General features: G+C 37.3%; 1 protein-coding gene across 15 annotated transcripts in view; it reads right to left on the bottom strand.

Moving 5' to 3' along the window:
* IWS1 (interacts with SUPT6H, CTD assembly factor 1) overlaps window positions 1–18,554 on the bottom strand; it is a 56,573-nt gene that overhangs the window by 23,654 nt on the left and 14,365 nt on the right. For 13 of the 15 annotated variants that reach the window (XR_013447069.1, XR_013447071.1, XR_013447066.1 and 10 more), the window contains 9 exons: window positions 13,484–14,633; window positions 12,095–12,287; window positions 11,496–11,553; window positions 6,175–6,272; window positions 5,227–5,377; window positions 4,672–4,754; window positions 3,440–3,569; window positions 2,441–2,558; window positions 632–743 (listed from right to left, as the gene is read on the bottom strand). Coding sequence is in view for 6 of the 15 variants with exons in the window: in XM_078070650.1 (XP_077926776.1) it covers window positions 632–743; window positions 2,441–2,558; window positions 3,440–3,569; window positions 4,672–4,754; window positions 5,227–5,377; window positions 6,175–6,272; window positions 11,496–11,553; window positions 12,095–12,287; window positions 13,484–14,633 (2,093 nt within the window). In the remaining 9 variants the exon portion in view is untranslated. The remainder of the gene's footprint in view (window positions 1–631; window positions 744–2,440; window positions 2,559–3,439; window positions 3,570–4,671; window positions 4,755–5,226; window positions 5,378–6,174; window positions 6,273–11,495; window positions 11,554–12,094; window positions 12,288–13,483; window positions 14,634–18,554) is intronic. The other 2 variants (XM_078070648.1, XR_013447074.1) reach the window with 2 other exon arrangements.

The raw sequence follows: 18,554 nt of genomic DNA, 5'->3' as shown, positions 1-18,554 counted from the left end.
TAATGATTGTTTGCATACCAGGTTTCATCATGGGTGAGCAGTAACTGCCATTTTTGTAACTTATAACCCTGCCAACCTGGATGCAACTGTATCCGGTTTGCTGATACAAACAACCAGCAACAATCTTTTTTCTCCTAAGAATCTGAAAATGGGCCTGAGAAAGTTTTTCTTGCAACTGGCTGGAACAACACAAGCAACCTCTGAAACTGTGGCAGAGACCATAATCTGCCAGATCAAACCAAAAAAGGAGGGAGTGTGGGCCCTCACTGTACAGTACCACATTTAAACTAAAAGGGTATGAATACACAGACATACCAAGCTGAAAGAAAAGACAAAATCCTATCACTTTGCAGGATTCTTTTTTTTTTTTTTAAGATTTTATTTATGTATTTGACAGAGAGAGACACAGCGAGAGAGGGAACACAAGTATGGGGAGAGGGAGAGGGAGAAGCAGGCCTCCCGCCTAGCAGGGAGCCCGATGTGGGGCTTGTTCCCAGGACCCTGGGACCATGACCTGAGCCGGAGGCAGACGCTTAACGACCAAGCCACCCAGGCGCCCCGCTTTGCAGGATTCTTAATGACCTTATTTACAAAACAACTGAGTTATGAGAACAATATTTACTCCTCATACCTGTTCATTCTCCGTCGTTGAGGCATTTGTTCTAGATCTCTCTGCTCTCTTTCTTCTCTTGTCATACCTTTGTAGTTTGAAGTAAGACCAAATATAGGCCGAGACCATTCATCTGTAACAAGGAAAAATCAATTGTTTAGACTAGAAAGTAGCATTTCTGCTACCGTTCTCTGAAATAATCACACCCTAGTGTGATGTAATATTCCAGGCATTTAGAATATACTTTCCCTAAAGATACCATTATTTCAGGACCATTTTAGGATAAACACAGCATGTAATACCAGTATCATAACCATCTTCAGCTGATTCAGAAAATTCAGTGTCTTAAAGTCATTTAAGCCTTCACCACAGAGGTTTAAAGAAAGTAGTATCTGACTCACTTTGACAGTCATCAGCTAACTGTGTTGGTATTTCATAGACAGCCTAATTTGTAAATTTACTCTACTGAAAACAGAAAATCTTGAACTTCTTCTAGCTTCCTATTCTAACCAAAAACAAGCTCGCTTATTTCTTGTCAAATGGTCTAAATCTTCAAGAATTGCATTTTAACAGTGCAGCGCAGAGTCTAGATTTCATTAAGTCTAAGGAAGCTGCTACAGTGATGTGACCATGAACCAAAGTACAACATGCCCACTGTTTAGTCAGTAAAAGTCCATGGGTGACAACGGATGTTTTTGTTCTCAAACATAATGTAGCTTACTGCTGCATTTAATACACCATCAAAACAAGCAAGAACCTTCACAGACAGAATATTAGGTGTTATCAAATAAGGAAGCAGGGAGTCTCAGGGAGTCTACATATCTTTACACATATAGTCTACCGACCCCACTATTAGATTCAGAATTACTGTTACAGTAAGTCATGGGTATTGGTGGGAATATTCTGCCTCTCTCAGATTAGGGCAAAATGAGAGTTGAGAACCACTGCATAAAAGCATTAGAAGTTTATCATATAATAGCGCACTGCAGATTAACAAGATCAAAAACGTTAATACTTCTCTGGTTCATAAAAAAAATAAATTTCTCTAAAAAATTTTGATAATCTCAAAAATCAGTAGAAAAATAATTACTGTATTCACATATAGGAGTATTTTTTGATATACCCTTGAAGTTTAAAAAATTCCTTTGCAACATGGAGCACAGGAAGAATTAAGAATGACGAAAACATACATGGTTTTCATTCTTAAAACTAAAGGATTTCATAAATGATACAGTAATTGATTAGATTAATTCCAGTTAGACTCCTGGATTTCTCGGTTATCTTTAAGTAAGAACATGCAGAACACTCTGGAGACCACTATAAAAGTAACAACAATAGCACTAGCGGCTAACATTTCTTGAGGCCTTACTATGTGCTAGGCCCTGTGCTTTACATATATCCTCTCATTTAATCTTTACAATTCAAAGTGAACACATCATTATTTTACAGAGGAGGAAACCAAGGCTTAGAGCTTAAATCACTTGCCTAAAGATACGCAGTAGGGTAGGTGGTGAATTCAGGATTCGAACCCAGGTATGACTGACTCTAGGGCCTGTACACTAACCCCGTCTCTGTACATGCTCTTGATCCAGGATTAGAAAACTTTTCACTTGCTATCCTTAATACTGATAGCATACTTAAATATGCTGAGGAACATTTTAAGTCTAAGGCTAAAAAAGCTGGTACCCACAAAAAATTGCCAAAAAAAATTTCTATTCTACTTCATGAACTCATTTTAAATGAATACTGGTAAAAATATAGTTTGTTTTTATACATACATGTCTTTCTGATATACACAAACACAACAAACAAAAAGCAAAATGTACATACTGATTAATTTCCCTGCCATATCCTTGTTGGACCTTGATTCCTTGGGGTGTTTATAGAGATACATCACTGCTCGTCCAATCCCACTATGCTTCAGGGTCTCCTGGCTCACACTAGGTAGCTGGGGAACACAAACACATACATACACATTAATCACTCAAAAGCTGGGAGTCCTGCCAATCTATTCTAGAGGACCTCCAACACCTGGTTCTTTCACAATAGAATAATGAAAATTCCATTTTCAGGATCTGCAGACATTGAACACAAAGATACTCTGTGTTCACACCAAGAGTTGAGAGTTCAGTATTACACCGAGTCAAAGTAAAACTTAACAATGTGGAAAGTGTAAACTAACCATACTCAGAGGTTAGCAGTTTAATCCAAGCGTCAGTACAGGCCTCTGAATCAAATAGACCTAAGTCTGAACCCAACCATAGCCATCTGCTAGGTATGTGACCTTGGACAAGTCATTTAACTTCTCTGAGTCTTCATTTCCTCATCTGTAGAATGAAAACAATACACCTACCTTGCAGGTTTGTTGTGAGGAATAAATGAAGCAATACATGTATAAACACCTAGCACACAGGAAGTTCCTTGGGAATTCCTTCAGAAGTTAAGTAGCCTGCCCAAGGTGTCACAGCCACATAAAGGTGGCCCAGCTCAAGATTCACAATAAGTTTATCTGAATCTGAAGTTGGTGCCTTTTCTACTTCAAGTGCCTCCCTAAAACATGTCCACTGCTGTACGCTTCATCTCAGATAAATAATAGCAACTCCAAGATCTTTTTCCTTCAATACTATAGTTACATGAAATTTTATAAGGCCTTCCTTTTTATGCTCATTTTATTTGGTATGTTTCTAATAGACATACATAATGAAACCCCTCTTCTGGCAGACTACGGCAGAGAGAATGTGTACGTACATGGTGACACAGAGGCTGTGATGATACAAACCACATCAGATAATTAATGAAGAACATATACTCAGATTATTTGCCTCTAACCTCTTGCAGAATCTTCAACAGCTCCTCTCGAATCTTTAATGCTGGCAAACTCCTATCTGGTAGAGGGGAGAGCCATTCTTTGATGGCAGACATCACACCACTGTCGATAAATGTTTCTTTAAGGTCCTGTCTATAGTTAATTTAAAAAAAAAAAAAAAAAAGTCAAGTCTATGAACCTTGGTTCTACCATAGCTTCCTCTGGATTTTCTTATATATTTAGTGGTATTTCAAAAAACTGCTTCTCAAGGTACTCATATACATTATTTACTGAGTACCTATTCATGTTTCAAAAGCAATATAAAATTTAGTTCCTACTTAAAAAAAAAAAAACAAACAGATTTGACAGGCAAAGATCATTTGTTAAAAACTTGAATTATACAAGATAGGTTAATGCTGATATGCATGGTACAGACAGTTAAGAATAAAGAGCTCCAATTATTACAACTAAAAAAAGTAATCTTTAATCTCTCAGAATAGAGATTCTCAAACTGGCTTAGGTGATAGAGAACCCAGAATTGTGCTATTCTTTGCAGGATACCTAACTTGGTTAGGTTCAAGGAGAAATCAGTTGCTCAGGAATATGAGTAAACCAATGAAAGAGCCTAGTATTAAGATCTATCAAAAAAAGGTCCTTATCCCAGAAGACCAGTGACATATTTCATGATATAACTGGTCATATAAGCCTCCTACAATACATGCTTCAAGTAGTCCCCCCAGAATTTGCTCTGGTGCTCAATCACACTAGGAAAGAGATGCAATTTTACCAGACTCAAGAGAGTCGATAACAAAAGTAGTGGTTTACATACTTTTCTTTCCTTAGTGTCAGTTTGCTGTTTGTTTTGTTGTTTGTAACAGGCATCAATCAAGGTTTAAGAAAAATTTGTGAGGGGGCACCTGGGTGGCTCAGTCGGTTAAGCACCAACTCTTGATTTCAGCTCAGGTCATCTCAGGGTTGTGAGATCAAGCCCTGCATCGGGCTCCAAGCTGGGCATGGAGCCTGCTTAAGATTCTCTCTCCCTCTGCCCCTCACCCACCTCTTAAAAAAAAAATTAATTTAATTTAATAAAAAGAAAAATTTGTGAGGAAGTAACATAATTTAGGAAATTCTATCATTATTTTTCTGTGAACTGATAAGCAGCAGTCATTACATGACATCTCTAGAACACCAGTACATAGTTTGAATATTATTCTATTAAAAGGAAAAAACTTTTTCAAGGAAACAGAATACTTACTTCTTAAGGTGCATGACCACAGTAGGTAATAATGTTAATTTTTTCAGTGCTGGCTTTTTTTGATTGTTCAACTGTCTGTCTTCCTATCCAGGAAGAAAAAGATTTTTTTAAAAAAGCAATACTTATTGTTAATAATGAATTGTAACCACTAAAGCAGCAGTGTCCCTGAGTAACAATTTTTTCTACAACAAAGGATAACCAAAAAATGAACTTTTTGTAGAACCCCAAATTCTGTCTGTGTTAATCAAACCCACAAAACTATTAGATTAGCTTAAAAAATTACTAATTTAGAGGAACAATGTTATTGTTACTAAAGAAGAGTTTCAATATTTACTTGGGTGCTTTTTCCTACTTTAATTATAGAAAATGTCAAATTCTACCAAGATAGAAAACAAACTAATATACTCCTATCACATACATTTCCACAATTAAACACCCATGACCAGTCTTATTTCAGCTATGTCTCCAGATACTTTTCCTTTCCCTTCCTTTAAAAGGCCACACAACCAATTAAGTAAGGAAAGAAAAGAGGAAGCAACCAGTGACCCATCTCACCTCAGCAGCTTCATTCATCTTGACAATCATGGCACTCACTACATCGTCAGCGTCACTAATAAAAGTGCCACCATCACGGTTACGCCTGCGCTTGCCACTCATGCTCTTTTTCCGCTGCAGCATCATCTCAAAATCCGACAGAAAGTCCATACTAAGCAGCAACACAAAATCAAGTGAAATACAAATTCCCTTTTAAATACATATTTCCTTTTGTCACAGTTAAGAACCACCCACTTTCTTAATTCTAACTCCACGAAATGCTACTTTCTTCCCAAGTGCAAATACTTACAACTTGGCACCTTTGCAGATATCAGACTTCTCTGAACACAGCTTCCAATCATCTCAACAAAAGTATGTGAAATTCAGTCAAGTAATATTTTGTAGTTAGAACTCTGCCTCATTGTCCCTGGGACCCCAAAGTCAGCTTTTCTCTCAAAAAATGTATTTTTATGTTATTTTTCAGTAACTCAAGAAGAGCTTACTCAGTGAGGGTAACACCATAGAACCCCACAAATTAAGAAGCTGAGCACAGGGCAAATGAATGAAAAATAGTAAGAGTGAATATATTTTCAGACAGAAAATACTATACTCTACTATAGAGAAGTAGAAGGGAGAAAAAAGGAACAGAGTCTTTGCTACACTTAGTAAGGAACCAAAATAAGTAAAAACAAAGTCTGATAGTCTCTACCTTCATTTTTAAAGTACTCTAACAAATTCCTTTTTTTATGATCTTTAAAATTTTTTAATTTAAATTCAATTAGTTAACATATATTATTAGTTTCAGAAGTAGAGTTTAGTGATTCATCAGTCTTATATAATACCCAGTGCTCATTACATCACATGCCTTCCTTAATGCCCATCACCCAGTTACCCCATCCCTCCACCCCCTCCCCTCCAGCAACCCTCAGTTTTTAACAAATTCCTTTTTAAAAAATAAAGCAAACTTACTGTTTTCCTCTCTTTATGTTATCATCAGAATCTGAATCTTCTGCTTCTTTTACCTGTGTTTCACTTTTTTCTTCTTCTAAATCTTCTTGGTTAAAACCCTACAGGCCAGGTAAATTTGCCAGGGTTATCACAACTTCCTTACAGATTTTCTTCGGTATAACTGCTCTTAATTTTTTTTTTTTTTTCATTTTTAAAGTAATACATTCACAAAGAACAAAAATTAAATAGGTATCAAAAGGTATACAGCAAAAAAGCTCCCTCCCACCAGGCCACTAGTGTTACTAGTTTTCTTATGTCTCCTTCCAGAAATAGCCTACATTTACACACATATTTCTACACATATGTATTTCTTTTCCCCTTTTATTATACAAATGACAGCATACTCTATACACTGGGTACAGTATATACTGGTCTGCACTTCCCACATTTAACAAAAGAATATGGAGATCAATTCATATTGGCATAAAGAATCCTCATTCATTTTAAGGCTTTAGACTATTTCACACTAGGACTGTAACCATAATTTGTATATTTTGCCACTGACATTTAGGTATACATATTTGAAATTTTGTGAAATATTTGCTAAACTTTTCATAGAGGTTATACTAATTAACTCTCTTTCCAGCAAAGCATAAGTACACCTGTTTCTCCAACTTCTCACTACTACAGGTTATCAAACATTGATTATTTGCCAATCTCTGGACCGAAAACTAAAAGGCATTTTTCTTTATATTCTCTTAAGAGTAAGGGTGGGTATTTTGTTCATGTTTAAAGGTCATTTTTAATTCTTTCTCTATGGAACTCCCAATATCCTACGTCCATTTTCCTGTTGGATCTTTGTCTTATTGGTATGGAAAGTCTCCTTAAAACTCTGGAAAATTAGCCCTTTGTGACAGGGACTGCACAGTCCTCACATATGTACAGTTTCATTTTGTTTATGGTAATGTTTTCTGCATAATTTTTTATTTTTATGTAATTAAAATGGTCACTCTTGGGGTGCCTGGGTGGCTCAGTCGTTAAGCATCTGCCTTCGGCTCAGGTCATGATCCCAAAGTCCTGGGATCGAGCCCCGCATCGGGCTCCCTGCTCCTCGGGAAGCCTGCTTCTCCCTCTCCCACTCCCCCGGCTTGTGTTCCCTCTCTCGCTGTGTCTCTGTCAAATAAATAAATAAAATCTTTAAAAAAAAAAAAAAAAAAAGGTCAGTCTTTTCTTTATAGCTTCTTCCATGTTGTACTTAGATCATTCCAATAGCTCACCTAGTATGTCGTTTTTCTCACTGAACTAAACCTATAATCAAGCTGATGTTAACTCTCTAGAGAAACACATTTTATTCTTGTAAAAATGCTGCTGAACTGAGTATGAACTCCATGAGGGCAATGTCCAAACAATCTCTGGCATACAGGCTCCCAAATATTTGTTGAATGAGTTATTCAACTCATATTACTCCTATTTTCCTGAGGTTCACTTTGTTATTTTTCTACCATCTTGAATCAGAATCTAAATTCACTAGTTTCACTCTCTTTAGTAATTAAAGTACTATTTCTTTTTCAATGCAAGAACTGTCTGACAAGGAAGTCTTAAATTTCTGGGTGGCGAGGATATTTTGCTGATTTTGTAATGAATTTCTAATTTCACTGCTCTGCATTCAGAAAATGTTGTTTATACTTTGTAATTTTTGCAAAAGCTTGGTTTAAAATTTATATGGGAATGTAAAAAAAGAAAGCCAAGGCAATCTTGAGGAATAACAAGCTTAGAGGACATAAACCACCAAATATCCACAGTTCTGTATTAATACTGCAAGGATAAAGAGACTAAAAGAACAGACAAGAAACTGCTAAAACAGACTGGAAATTACATGGACACTTCATTTATGACAAACATGGCACTAGAGAGGAGCAAGAAAGGATGACCTGGGTGAACTGGATATTCCAAATGGGGGAAAAAATTTTTTTAAACATTTTAATTTTAAATAACTCTATATACCCAACGTGGGGCTTGAACTTACAGTCCCAAGATGAAGAGTTGCATGCTCCACCAACTGAGCCAACTAGGAACTCCTTGACTGCTATCTCATACATACCCATTACAGGGGGATTGTACAACTAAATGTGAAATAAGCTTCTAGAGGATCATTCAAGAGAGTATCTTTATGACCTTAGGAATAAGCAAAAATTTGTGGGAATTCAAAAAGTTTCACCATAAAGGAAAAGGTGGATAAAGTTGATCTATAGTAAAATTAAAAACTTTTGTTCATCACAAGACTCCATTAAGAAAGTGAAAAGGAAAGCCAAAGAACAGAAAATAATTTTAACTTTTATAATCCCCAATCTTTTCTTTTGTATTCTTATTTGCATTTGTTTCCAGATTACATAAAAAGAGACTCTTCTGTGGCTTTTTGGTCTGCTTGTTCTATTGGTTACCTTCCACTCAGATAATAGATTTGTCCATTTCTCTTTGCAGTTCTGTCAATTTTTGTTTGTATATATGTATTTCAGCCACATTAGTATATATATACAATTCTAAAACCTTTTTATCAATATAAAATGACCCTCTTTTTTAAAAAATATTTATTTATTTGCGAGAGAGAGAATCTCAAGCAGACTCTGCATTGAGCACAGAGCCTAAGGGGGGGCCCGATCTCATGATCCTGAGATCATAACCTGACCGAAACCAAGAGTCGGATGCTTAACCAACTGTGCCACCCGAGCACCCCTTAAGTGACCCTCTTTATCTCAAATGTTTTTCTGCCTCAAAGTCTCATATTCATATAGCTGTGCCCGTTTTTTGATTACTGTTCACACACAGTTATCTTTTTCCATCCTTTTATTTTCACCTTTTCTTTATCTTCTTTCAGATGAATCATGAAATGAGTAAACAGTTACATTTTAAAATCCAATCTGACCATCTTTGTCCTTTAATTAGAGCACTTGATACACTTCAATTTAATGTAATCGGAGATATTATCAAAGCTTAAATCTGCTATCTTACCATATACTACTTTCTAATTATTCCCTGTTCTATACCTCTTTCTTTTTCTCTTGCCTTCTTTTGGACTGATAGCTTTTATTTATTTATTTTTTAAAGATTTTATTTATTTATCTGACAGACACCGAGACAGCGAGAGAGGGAACACAAACGGGGGGAGAGTGAGAGGGAGAAGCAGGCTTCCCACTGAACAGGGAGCCCAACACGGGACTCGATCCCAGGACCTTGGGATCATGACCTGAGCTGAAGGCAGACGCTTAACGACTGAGCCACTCAGGCACCACCCCCCCTTTTTTTTGGATTAATAGCTTTTATTATTCTGCTTTTCCCCCTCTACTGGTTGCAGGCTACATATTCCCATTGTCTTTTCAGTGGCCACTGTAGAGATTACAATGCAAAGTCTACTAATGTCCTTTTACACACATTTGCAAAGACCATGTATACTCCCCATTTATTACTGCTGTCATGTTTTAATTCTATACGTATTTCAATCCACACCAGACATGACTTTTTTTGTAGCATCAATACTCATTTAGACTTACCCACATTACTTCTGTTGCTTTTTTCTTCCTAAATCCCTGATTTTCTACCTGAGATTTTCTTTCTGCCTTTAAGACTATCTCTATCAACTGGTATATTGGTAACATGAATTAGGAGGAAATCTTCATTCTTGACAAGTGTTTTTGCTGAATGGAACAGAACACTAAGTTTGCAGTTACTGGATTCTACGGTTTCTGTTAAGAAGTCAGCTGTTAATCTGATTTTGCCTCTCTGAATGTAATATTTCCCCCCCCCCGGCTACTTTTAAGATTTCCCTGTCTTCTCTGGCTTCTTGCAATTTTACTATGATGTACTTAGGTATAGATTTTCACTGTATCATTGCATTTATCCTGCTTATAATTTGTACAACTTCTAGAAACTCTCGCTTTACATATCATTTCTTTAAATGCTTCTGCTACATATATTTTTCCCTCTCCTGAGATTCCAATTCACTATGTTAAACCTTCTCATGTATAATTTATATTTTATTTTTACATATCTCAATTCTTCATTCTAAATAGCTCCTTCTAACCTATCTTCCAGTTCACTCATTTTCTTTTCGAATGAATCTAATCTGTTGTTAAACTCACCCACCAAATTTTTAATTTGTTACTATAATTTTACAGTTCCAGAATTTCTACTTGGTTCTCTTCCAAATCTACCTTTTTAAAAATTGTTTGCTCTGGGGCGCCTGCCTGGCTCAGTTGGTAGACCATGCAACTCCTGATCTCAGGGTTGTGAGTTCAAGCCCCATGCTCGGTATAGAGATTACTTAAAAATAAAATCTTAAAATAAATTTTTTTTAATTAAAAAAAAAAAGAAAATTGTTTGCTCTGACAAAATTTCTCATCTTTCATCTCCCTGAACAGTTTTTTTGTTTTTTAAGGAAATATCTAAAATTACTGTAGCTAGAACCTCTAGGTCTGTTTCTATTATCTGTTGTCACTATTGTTTCTTTTTAACATTATCTATGATTGTGTACCACACTGTGTATCTGATAAACTACAGAAATAATCTGAGGCCTGTGATAACCTTTGTCCTAAAGGGATTTGTTTGCATACTCCAGGTGCCTGAGAGCACTAGCCAATGAGTTAAGAGACACTGTGATCGAATCTCTGGGACTGAGGTTCTCTGGGTTGTTAGAAGACTCAAAACTGGCCTAAAATCTGAGCAGAGACTATTATCACTTCCACGTCATCCTTAATCCAAGGAGTCCTAAATCAGAGCATTAGGTTTTCAGGGTCTCCAAACCTCAGCAGGCTCTGACCTTCAAATTTTGTCTCTTGAGTCCTGAGGCTGTCAAAAATATGACCAGCCTCTCAGCCTAAAACAGGCAAACATTCCAGAAAAAGCAGTTCTAAATGCTGAGCTTACCTCCTTAGATATCTGTCTGTTGCTGGGGTTTGGCTTAGTCATTCTTTGCTACCTTGTTCCTCTGCTGGTGAGATTTTTAAACCTTTGCCTGGCTTTTCTAGTTGTCGTTAGCAGAAGGGTTGGTCCAAATTACCTAGCCTGCCATTGCTAGAATTACAAGTTTCGTAAGTATTGTGAATCTTTCCCTTTAGCATTATAATGTACCTTCCATCATTTCTTAATATGTCCCCCCAATTAATTCAATTTTGCCTTTTATGCCTTTGTACACACTTTTATTTCATTTTCTGAATCCTCTGTTCTAGATTTTTCTACTGAATACATTATAATTGTTAATTTCTACTTATTGGAATTACCTATTTGGGAACCACTGCCACACAAACAAAAAAGCATAGTCAAAGAGGAAATAGCTCCTTTATACTTACTGTAAATTCTTCTTCCTCTTCATCACCAGATTCTCCAAATATGTCTGCAATAAGATTTCTAGAAGAGAAGGAAATCATTTGCTTTCTTCTCATTTGCACTATAAAATCTTTTTCTAATAAGGTACAATTTATGTATAGTAAAATGTGCAGATCTTAAGCATCCATTTCAGTGGGTTTTGAGAAAAGTACCTTTTTGAGAAAAGGTAATGTAACCATTACCCTAATCAAAATATAGAACAATTTGATCTCCCCAGAGAGGTCAGTTGTGGCCCTTTCTAGTCAGTCCCCTACAGGAACATCCTAGAGCCAACCACCATTCTGATTTCCATCACCGCAGATTAATTTTGCCTACTCCTGAACCTCACATTAGTAGACTCAGACACGTCCTCTTCACTTCTTTCACTTAATACTGTTGAGATTCATCTATGTTATAGTGTGCAGCAATAGTTCAGGATTCCTGAATCCCCCAAAATCATGCAATTAGGCAGGTATTACCTCTCATTATGAAATTTTAATACAAGTTTAAAAAACTTAAAAGACAAACCCCTCTCTACCACCTCATATGAACCCTTGAAAACTCATGTTATACTGTCACTTACTCTTCTTCATTCCCCGACTCACTATCACTCCCAAACAGATCCTTCTCTTCATTTTTCTTATCAGACAACTCTTCTTTCCCTACTTCTTCTTCACTGTCAGATGCTAGAGTCTTCTCTCTTTTGCCTGATTTGTCTGATATAACATCACTGTCAGAGTCATCTGCATCAGAGACAACACGACTCTTCTTTGCTGCTGTCAAAAAAGGTGCAAAATATCATTAATCTTATTTATCACGGTCATGATATTACTAAGAGGAACAGGTGCTTTAAAATGGCAATACTCGGCAAAAATCAAAGGGCTCCTAACACACAGCTTAGAATAATTAAAAATAAATAACCAGGGGCACCTGGCTGTCTCAATCAGACCATGTGACTCTTGATCTCCAGGTCGTGAGTTTGAGCCCCACACTGGGTATAGAGATTACTTAAATAAAAACTTTATTAAAAAAAATAATAATAACTAAAAGGTTCAGAGTCATCTTATAATTATGTTATTGTTTAGGAAAAAGTGACTAGAAGTTGAAGAACAAAATCATATTAAAAATGGACACCAAGAGCTACCTCTCCTTTGGTGGAATGGAGAAAATAAGACTACACTGATGTACAGAATTAGAGTCCCTTCTATTCTGCCGAGTATTAGCAGAACTGAAAAGGCTTAGATACACTTTTGTGGAATCCCCATACGCCCCCATCACTGCTGGTCAGTTTGGAATTTCTTATCTCCCTTAGTAAACTGGATGGCACATGTGTGATGGTCTTTTTTCTTCTTCTGTAACAACTGTCAGGTTATAAGGGAATAGGTCTCCCCACACTACCAAGGAAGTTTCATAAAAAACTAATCAAGTAAAAATTATTATCCATGAAAACAGGGTCCCAGGTAACAAAGACTAGAACATGCTACAGAGACAGAGTCTCTAAATACAGTCCCCCTCACAAACTTCATCGTATTTGGGTATTCAACCATGTTTCCCAAAAGACAGTTACCCAAAAAGACTTGGGAACGTAGTCACTATCTAGATGGAAACTACTGCACTGACTGTCACACCTGCAGCTAACTCTGGATACAGTTGGGTTTTCATGTAAACATATTTCTTTGAAATATTACCCTTCCCCCACAAAAAACTAAATCTTTCATATTCCCATTGAAACTCCCATTAGTTTACTATTTTGAACTAGTCAGATCTTAATACTCCTAGAACAAATCAAAGCAAATTTAATACTAAGATCAGCCACTGAAAACAAAGCAGAACTAGTGTCCTGGTAATATTTTAGAAGATCAAGTTGAATGAAGAGAATATAGATCTAACATTTCAGAAACACAGTGCTTCACAGTTACAAGCTTAGACAATAATTAAAACTACGCATAAACAGTCCAAAACAATGCCTTACATGCTTTCTCTTCATCTTCACTATCAGAAAGGACAGCAGCTTTTCGCTTCGCTACTTTCTCCTCCTCCCCCACCTTTTCTTCATCTTCATCACTGTCAATTTTTGGCCTTTTGGGTTCTTCTTCCTCGCTGTCAGAACTCTGGATCCTTTTTCTGTCTACATGGCTATCTGAATGAAAGGAGTCATTTTGCATTTCTATATCCTCTCCCTTATTCTCCCCATCACTGTCATCATCTGACTCTGGCTTCTGTTTGTGTCTGGAGGCATCCTCAGTTTCAGAATCACTGGCAGGTCCCTTCTGAGGCTCCTCACTCTCAGAGTCACTGACTCGGGGCTTGGGAAGCTCCTCATTTTCTGAATCACTGGCCTGGTTCCTTGGGGGCTCCTCACTTTCCGAATCGCTAATCTGGGGTTTGGGAAGCTCCTCATTTTCTGAGTCACTGGCTTGATGCCTTGGGGGACCCTCACTTTCTGAGTCACTGATACGGGGTTTGGGAAGCTCCTCATTTTCTGAGTCACTGGCTTGGTGCCTTGGCGGGTCCTCACTTTCTGAGTCACTGATACGGGGTTTGGGAAGCTCCTCATTTTCAGAGTCACTGGCCTGAGTCCTCTGAGGCTCCTCACTTTCCGAGTCACTGACCCGAGGCTTAGGAAGCTCCTCACTTTCAGAATCACTAATTCGAGGTTTGGGAAGCTCCTCGTTTTCAGAATCACTGGCTTGGTGCCGTGGAGGTTCCTCACTTTCAGAGTCACTGATTTGAGGTTTTAGAGCATCCTCTGTTTCAGAGTCACTGGCAGGACTTTTGGGGAGCTCTTCCATTTCTGAATCACTGGCAGGATGCTTTCTAACGTCTTCATTTTCTGAGTCACTTGCATGCCCATTAAGAAGTTCCTCATTTTCAGAGTCACTGGCAGGTAACTTCCTGGTCTCCTCACTCTCAGAGTCGCTCCCATGCTGATTAGTGTCCTCATTTTCAGAATCACTTGCAGGAGGCTCTGCGTGCTCTTCAGATTCAGAGTCACTGTCCTTCTGCCTTTGAAGCTCCTCACTTTCAGAGTCACTGGCATTAAGATTTGAGGGGTCATCATTCTCAGAATCGGTCACATGGTGCCTTTTGTTGAGGCCATCCTCTCGATCACTAGGTTCATTCTGAAAAATCAAGGGTGAAAAAATTAGGAAAGTGCAAAAATTTTTGGTGGTGAAATGTTAAAATTTCTCAACAATTTTTTAAAATGTAGGAATATGCACACTTCAATATAAAATTGTTGTTTTATACTTATATGGAAACATGCCACTTTAAAAAAGATCATCTACCTGTAAAATGGCTAACATGGTTTGGATTCCAAAATGGGAAAAGATAACCAATCTTCACCAAAACAAATCTGTAAAGTATACCCCCAGATTATTATATAGGAGACTTATATCTTGAAGAGCTGGACTTAAAAAACAAAACTCTAATGTTCTCACATAATTCTAGCTCCTAAATATATTTTTCAAAGAAATACAAGCAAACAGGTACCCAAGTTCTTTTTAAAAGAAACATTCTTGGGTTTTATAAAGTTAAAGTTATTTTAAGGAAAAGAACTATGAAACTATAAGGCCAAATGATATACGGGACACATTCTCCCAGGCAAATCTAAACAAACAAGGAGAGGGATAGCTCACATGTACGAAGTACCTATTAAGAGCCCAATGCCATTAGGCTCTCTCCTGTTAGTTCATTTACTCCTCATAACAGTACTTTTCATGATAACAAAACTGAGGCTTAGAGCAGTCTCAGTCATACATCTAATAAGCCTGGGACAAAAGTTTAAGTTTTAGGGAAACTAGTTGACCCTTCAACAACATTGAGGGGGTGGAATCTTTAGGGGCACTGACCCCCCCCCACAGTTGAAAATCATGTATAACTATTGACTTCCCAAAAACTTACACTACTAATTAGCCTCCTGTTGACTGGAAGCCTTACCAATAACATAACATGTCAACTAACACATATTTTGTATGTTATATGTATTATATACTATATTCTTACAATAAAGTAAGCTAGAAAAAAGTGCTATTAAGAAAGTCATAACAGAAAATACATTTACAGTACTGTACTGTATTTATTGGGGAAAAAAAATCCACAAATAAGTAGGCCTGCGCAGTTCAAACCCATATTGTTCAAGGGCCAACTATACTTTAAAGTGAGGAATAATTAACTCAACAAGCTATGTGCAAGTGCTGGAAGTTAAGGCTGAACATGTCTCAATGCCTGATCCTAAGAAGCTGCTTTCTAATGAGCCAGACAAATGTATCATAACAACATAAACTAATATGCACTATCATGAAGGTATGCATGTTATTTTGAAAGCCAACAGGAAGTGATCTATATGAGACTGAGCTATAAAAGGTGTGTAGACAACAGGTATTTGCAACTAGTTTGTGATAAAAGAGTTAAAAAAAATTAACAAGATTACTGAGGAGGGAAGGTGGGACATACAGGCACCAGCAGAAGAACTAAAGCAGGAGGCAAAAGGGAAAATTGTAACTGGCTTTTGGAATGCTGTCCATGACACACCCATAACATAATTCTAACAGCATGTTCGTGTGTGGCTCAATTTACTTTTACTGCAAACAACAGAAACCATCTCTGGCTATCTTCAGAAAAAAGAACAATATTCCCAGAATCAAAGTGGAATGAATGACTAAAGACTCAGAAAGGGTAGGAACCAAGGCAGCTCAGAGTTTAGAAAAGGGAACTCAAGGACCTTTCTACTAGAGCACTATCAATACCATGACTCACTCTAACCATGCTAAATTTCTGTGTCTAGGATCTAAATTTTAAACTCCCAGGACAGGTGATCTAAATGGCCAGATCAGATGTCATGACTCAGTATTCACTGGGTTATACAGCCAGAGCATGGACAGAGCACTGGGAGCCACTGCCAGAGAGGAAGAGAAATCATGAACTAGACAGTCATCCCAAAACTTATCTGCTATATTCTACCCTGGATTTCCAGACACATGGTGTATACATTCTAAAACAAGCAACCATGGTGCGCCTGGGTGACTCGGGAGGTTAAGCGTCTGCCTTCGGCTCAGGTCATGATCCCAGGGTCTGGGATCCAGGGTCTGGGATCCAGCCCCTTGTCGAGCTCCTGCTCAGCGGGGACTCTCCTCCCTCTCCCTCCCGCCTCTCCCTCCCCCCTCTTGCTCTCTCTCTCAAATAAATAAATAAATCTTTAAAAATAAATAAATAAAACAAGCAACCATGACAAAGACATTACATATGGTCAGGATTGTGAAACTTAGGAATTCTCATCAATTTTTGAGGAATTTCATAAAAACTGGGTATCTATTCATTATGTGTGATATGGTGAAGACAAAAAGGTAAGAAATCACTGCTAAGCACACTAAGAAAGTGCTTGTCAACAGACTCAAGTTGAAGAATGCACTTAGGCAGTGACACCACAGGACTCAGGAAAAGTGTATTAGAAGTCATACAGTTACACTTAAAAGTTATCAGAACAATATTCAAAACTTTTAGGCTGGTTTCAACAATTAGTTTAAACTGCAAACTTAAAAAACCCAAAATACAGTTTTTTAAAAAGTCAGATATGAGTATAACAAATCAATTGTAGGAACTGCCATTTAAATGCCATGTTCTTACTAATTTAAAAAATTCCCTAATTGTTAACTGTCAAAGAAACTGACCACTCTGAGGTTTTTTAGAATCTTTAAAAATGTCTATAATGCCTCGTACCTCCCTCTTATAATCGTTCACATTGTAGATACAAATAAATACTGGTTACCCGTTAAGGAATGATCTGGTTGTTTGGCTCAGCATACAAACAGAAACCACACTCCATATGGACCAGGGCCACAATACACGTACCCAGAGATGATTAACATTTAAGAGTTACAAAGTAAATAATAAAACTGACATAAAGCAAGTATTAATTTGTAAATTTCAAAGTGTATAAATGTCAAATAGAAATCCTTGTAAAGAACCAAACTCAGGACACTTGTTTCTTCCTAATCCATTAAAAGAGTCAAACAAAACTGTTGAACTTGCATACTAACCTACCATTATAAATTGGTAAAACATTCAATACCAAGTCACACAGTTAAATGCCATGAAGACATTTCTACAGGAGATTTCAAAAATATGTTTCACTGGACCTTAGTTCCAGAAGATGTATTTGAAAACCTCACCTTGGAAGTTGTCAATATGTATCATCTTTCCTAGCATATGAAAGAATCTAAGAAATCCAGCAACAAAATTACATAATGCTATTATACACAATGCTGTTTATCCAGTGTAGCTCCTGGAGTGGACTTTGAAAAACTCCAATTTTACAGCAAGCATACACATAATAAAATGAAGCTATATACAAGCATTCTTTGTCAAAACCTGGTTGACCTTAGAATCAGATAGTCAAAAATAAAAGCACTCCTGATGAGTAGCAGAAAAAGCAAGCTGCACACAAAGCTTAAGAGTTCATAATGATGAAGCAAACTCCTACTCCTGCCTACTACCTCTCCAGGCTCATTTCTGCCCTCTCTCCAATATCAACCCTGTGCACTGCACCAGCAGTTCCCAAACTTCCCAAATGATTCTATCTGCATTAGAATCATTTGGGGAGCTATTGATGAAAAAGCTCCAGATATTAATCCAGTAAGTCTGAAGAAGAGGTCACAGAATCTGCATTTTGACATCTAATCCAAGTGATTCTAACCACACATTAAAATTCTACTGCAGACACATGGAACTACTACTTCATTACCTCCATGCCTTTACAAATGCTGTTCCTTTTGCCTCGAATTCTTTCCCCCATCTTGCCTTTTTCATACCTCAAAACTGGGCAAAAATAGCCTCTTCCTGAGGACTCTTCCATTTTCCTCTCTAGACAGAATGGATTGTGTACAACATAACGTTAACAGTTAACAACACAGACTCTAGAATTGGAAAAATCTGGGGTCCAAACCCTAGCTCAGCCACCTTCTATTGTCATCTAGGAAAATTTTCTTAATTTCTCTAAGCCTCAGTGTTCTCAATCTCATGGAGTTAGGGATAGTACCAATACC

Source organism: Halichoerus grypus, chromosome 4, assembly GCF_964656455.1.
Source record: "Halichoerus grypus chromosome 4, mHalGry1.hap1.1, whole genome shotgun sequence".
In the NCBI taxonomy this organism is placed as follows: Eukaryota; Metazoa; Chordata; class Mammalia; order Carnivora; family Phocidae; genus Halichoerus; species Halichoerus grypus.
The sequence above is the reverse complement of the archived record's forward strand: the minus strand, read 5'-3'. Positions and strand labels throughout refer to the sequence as shown.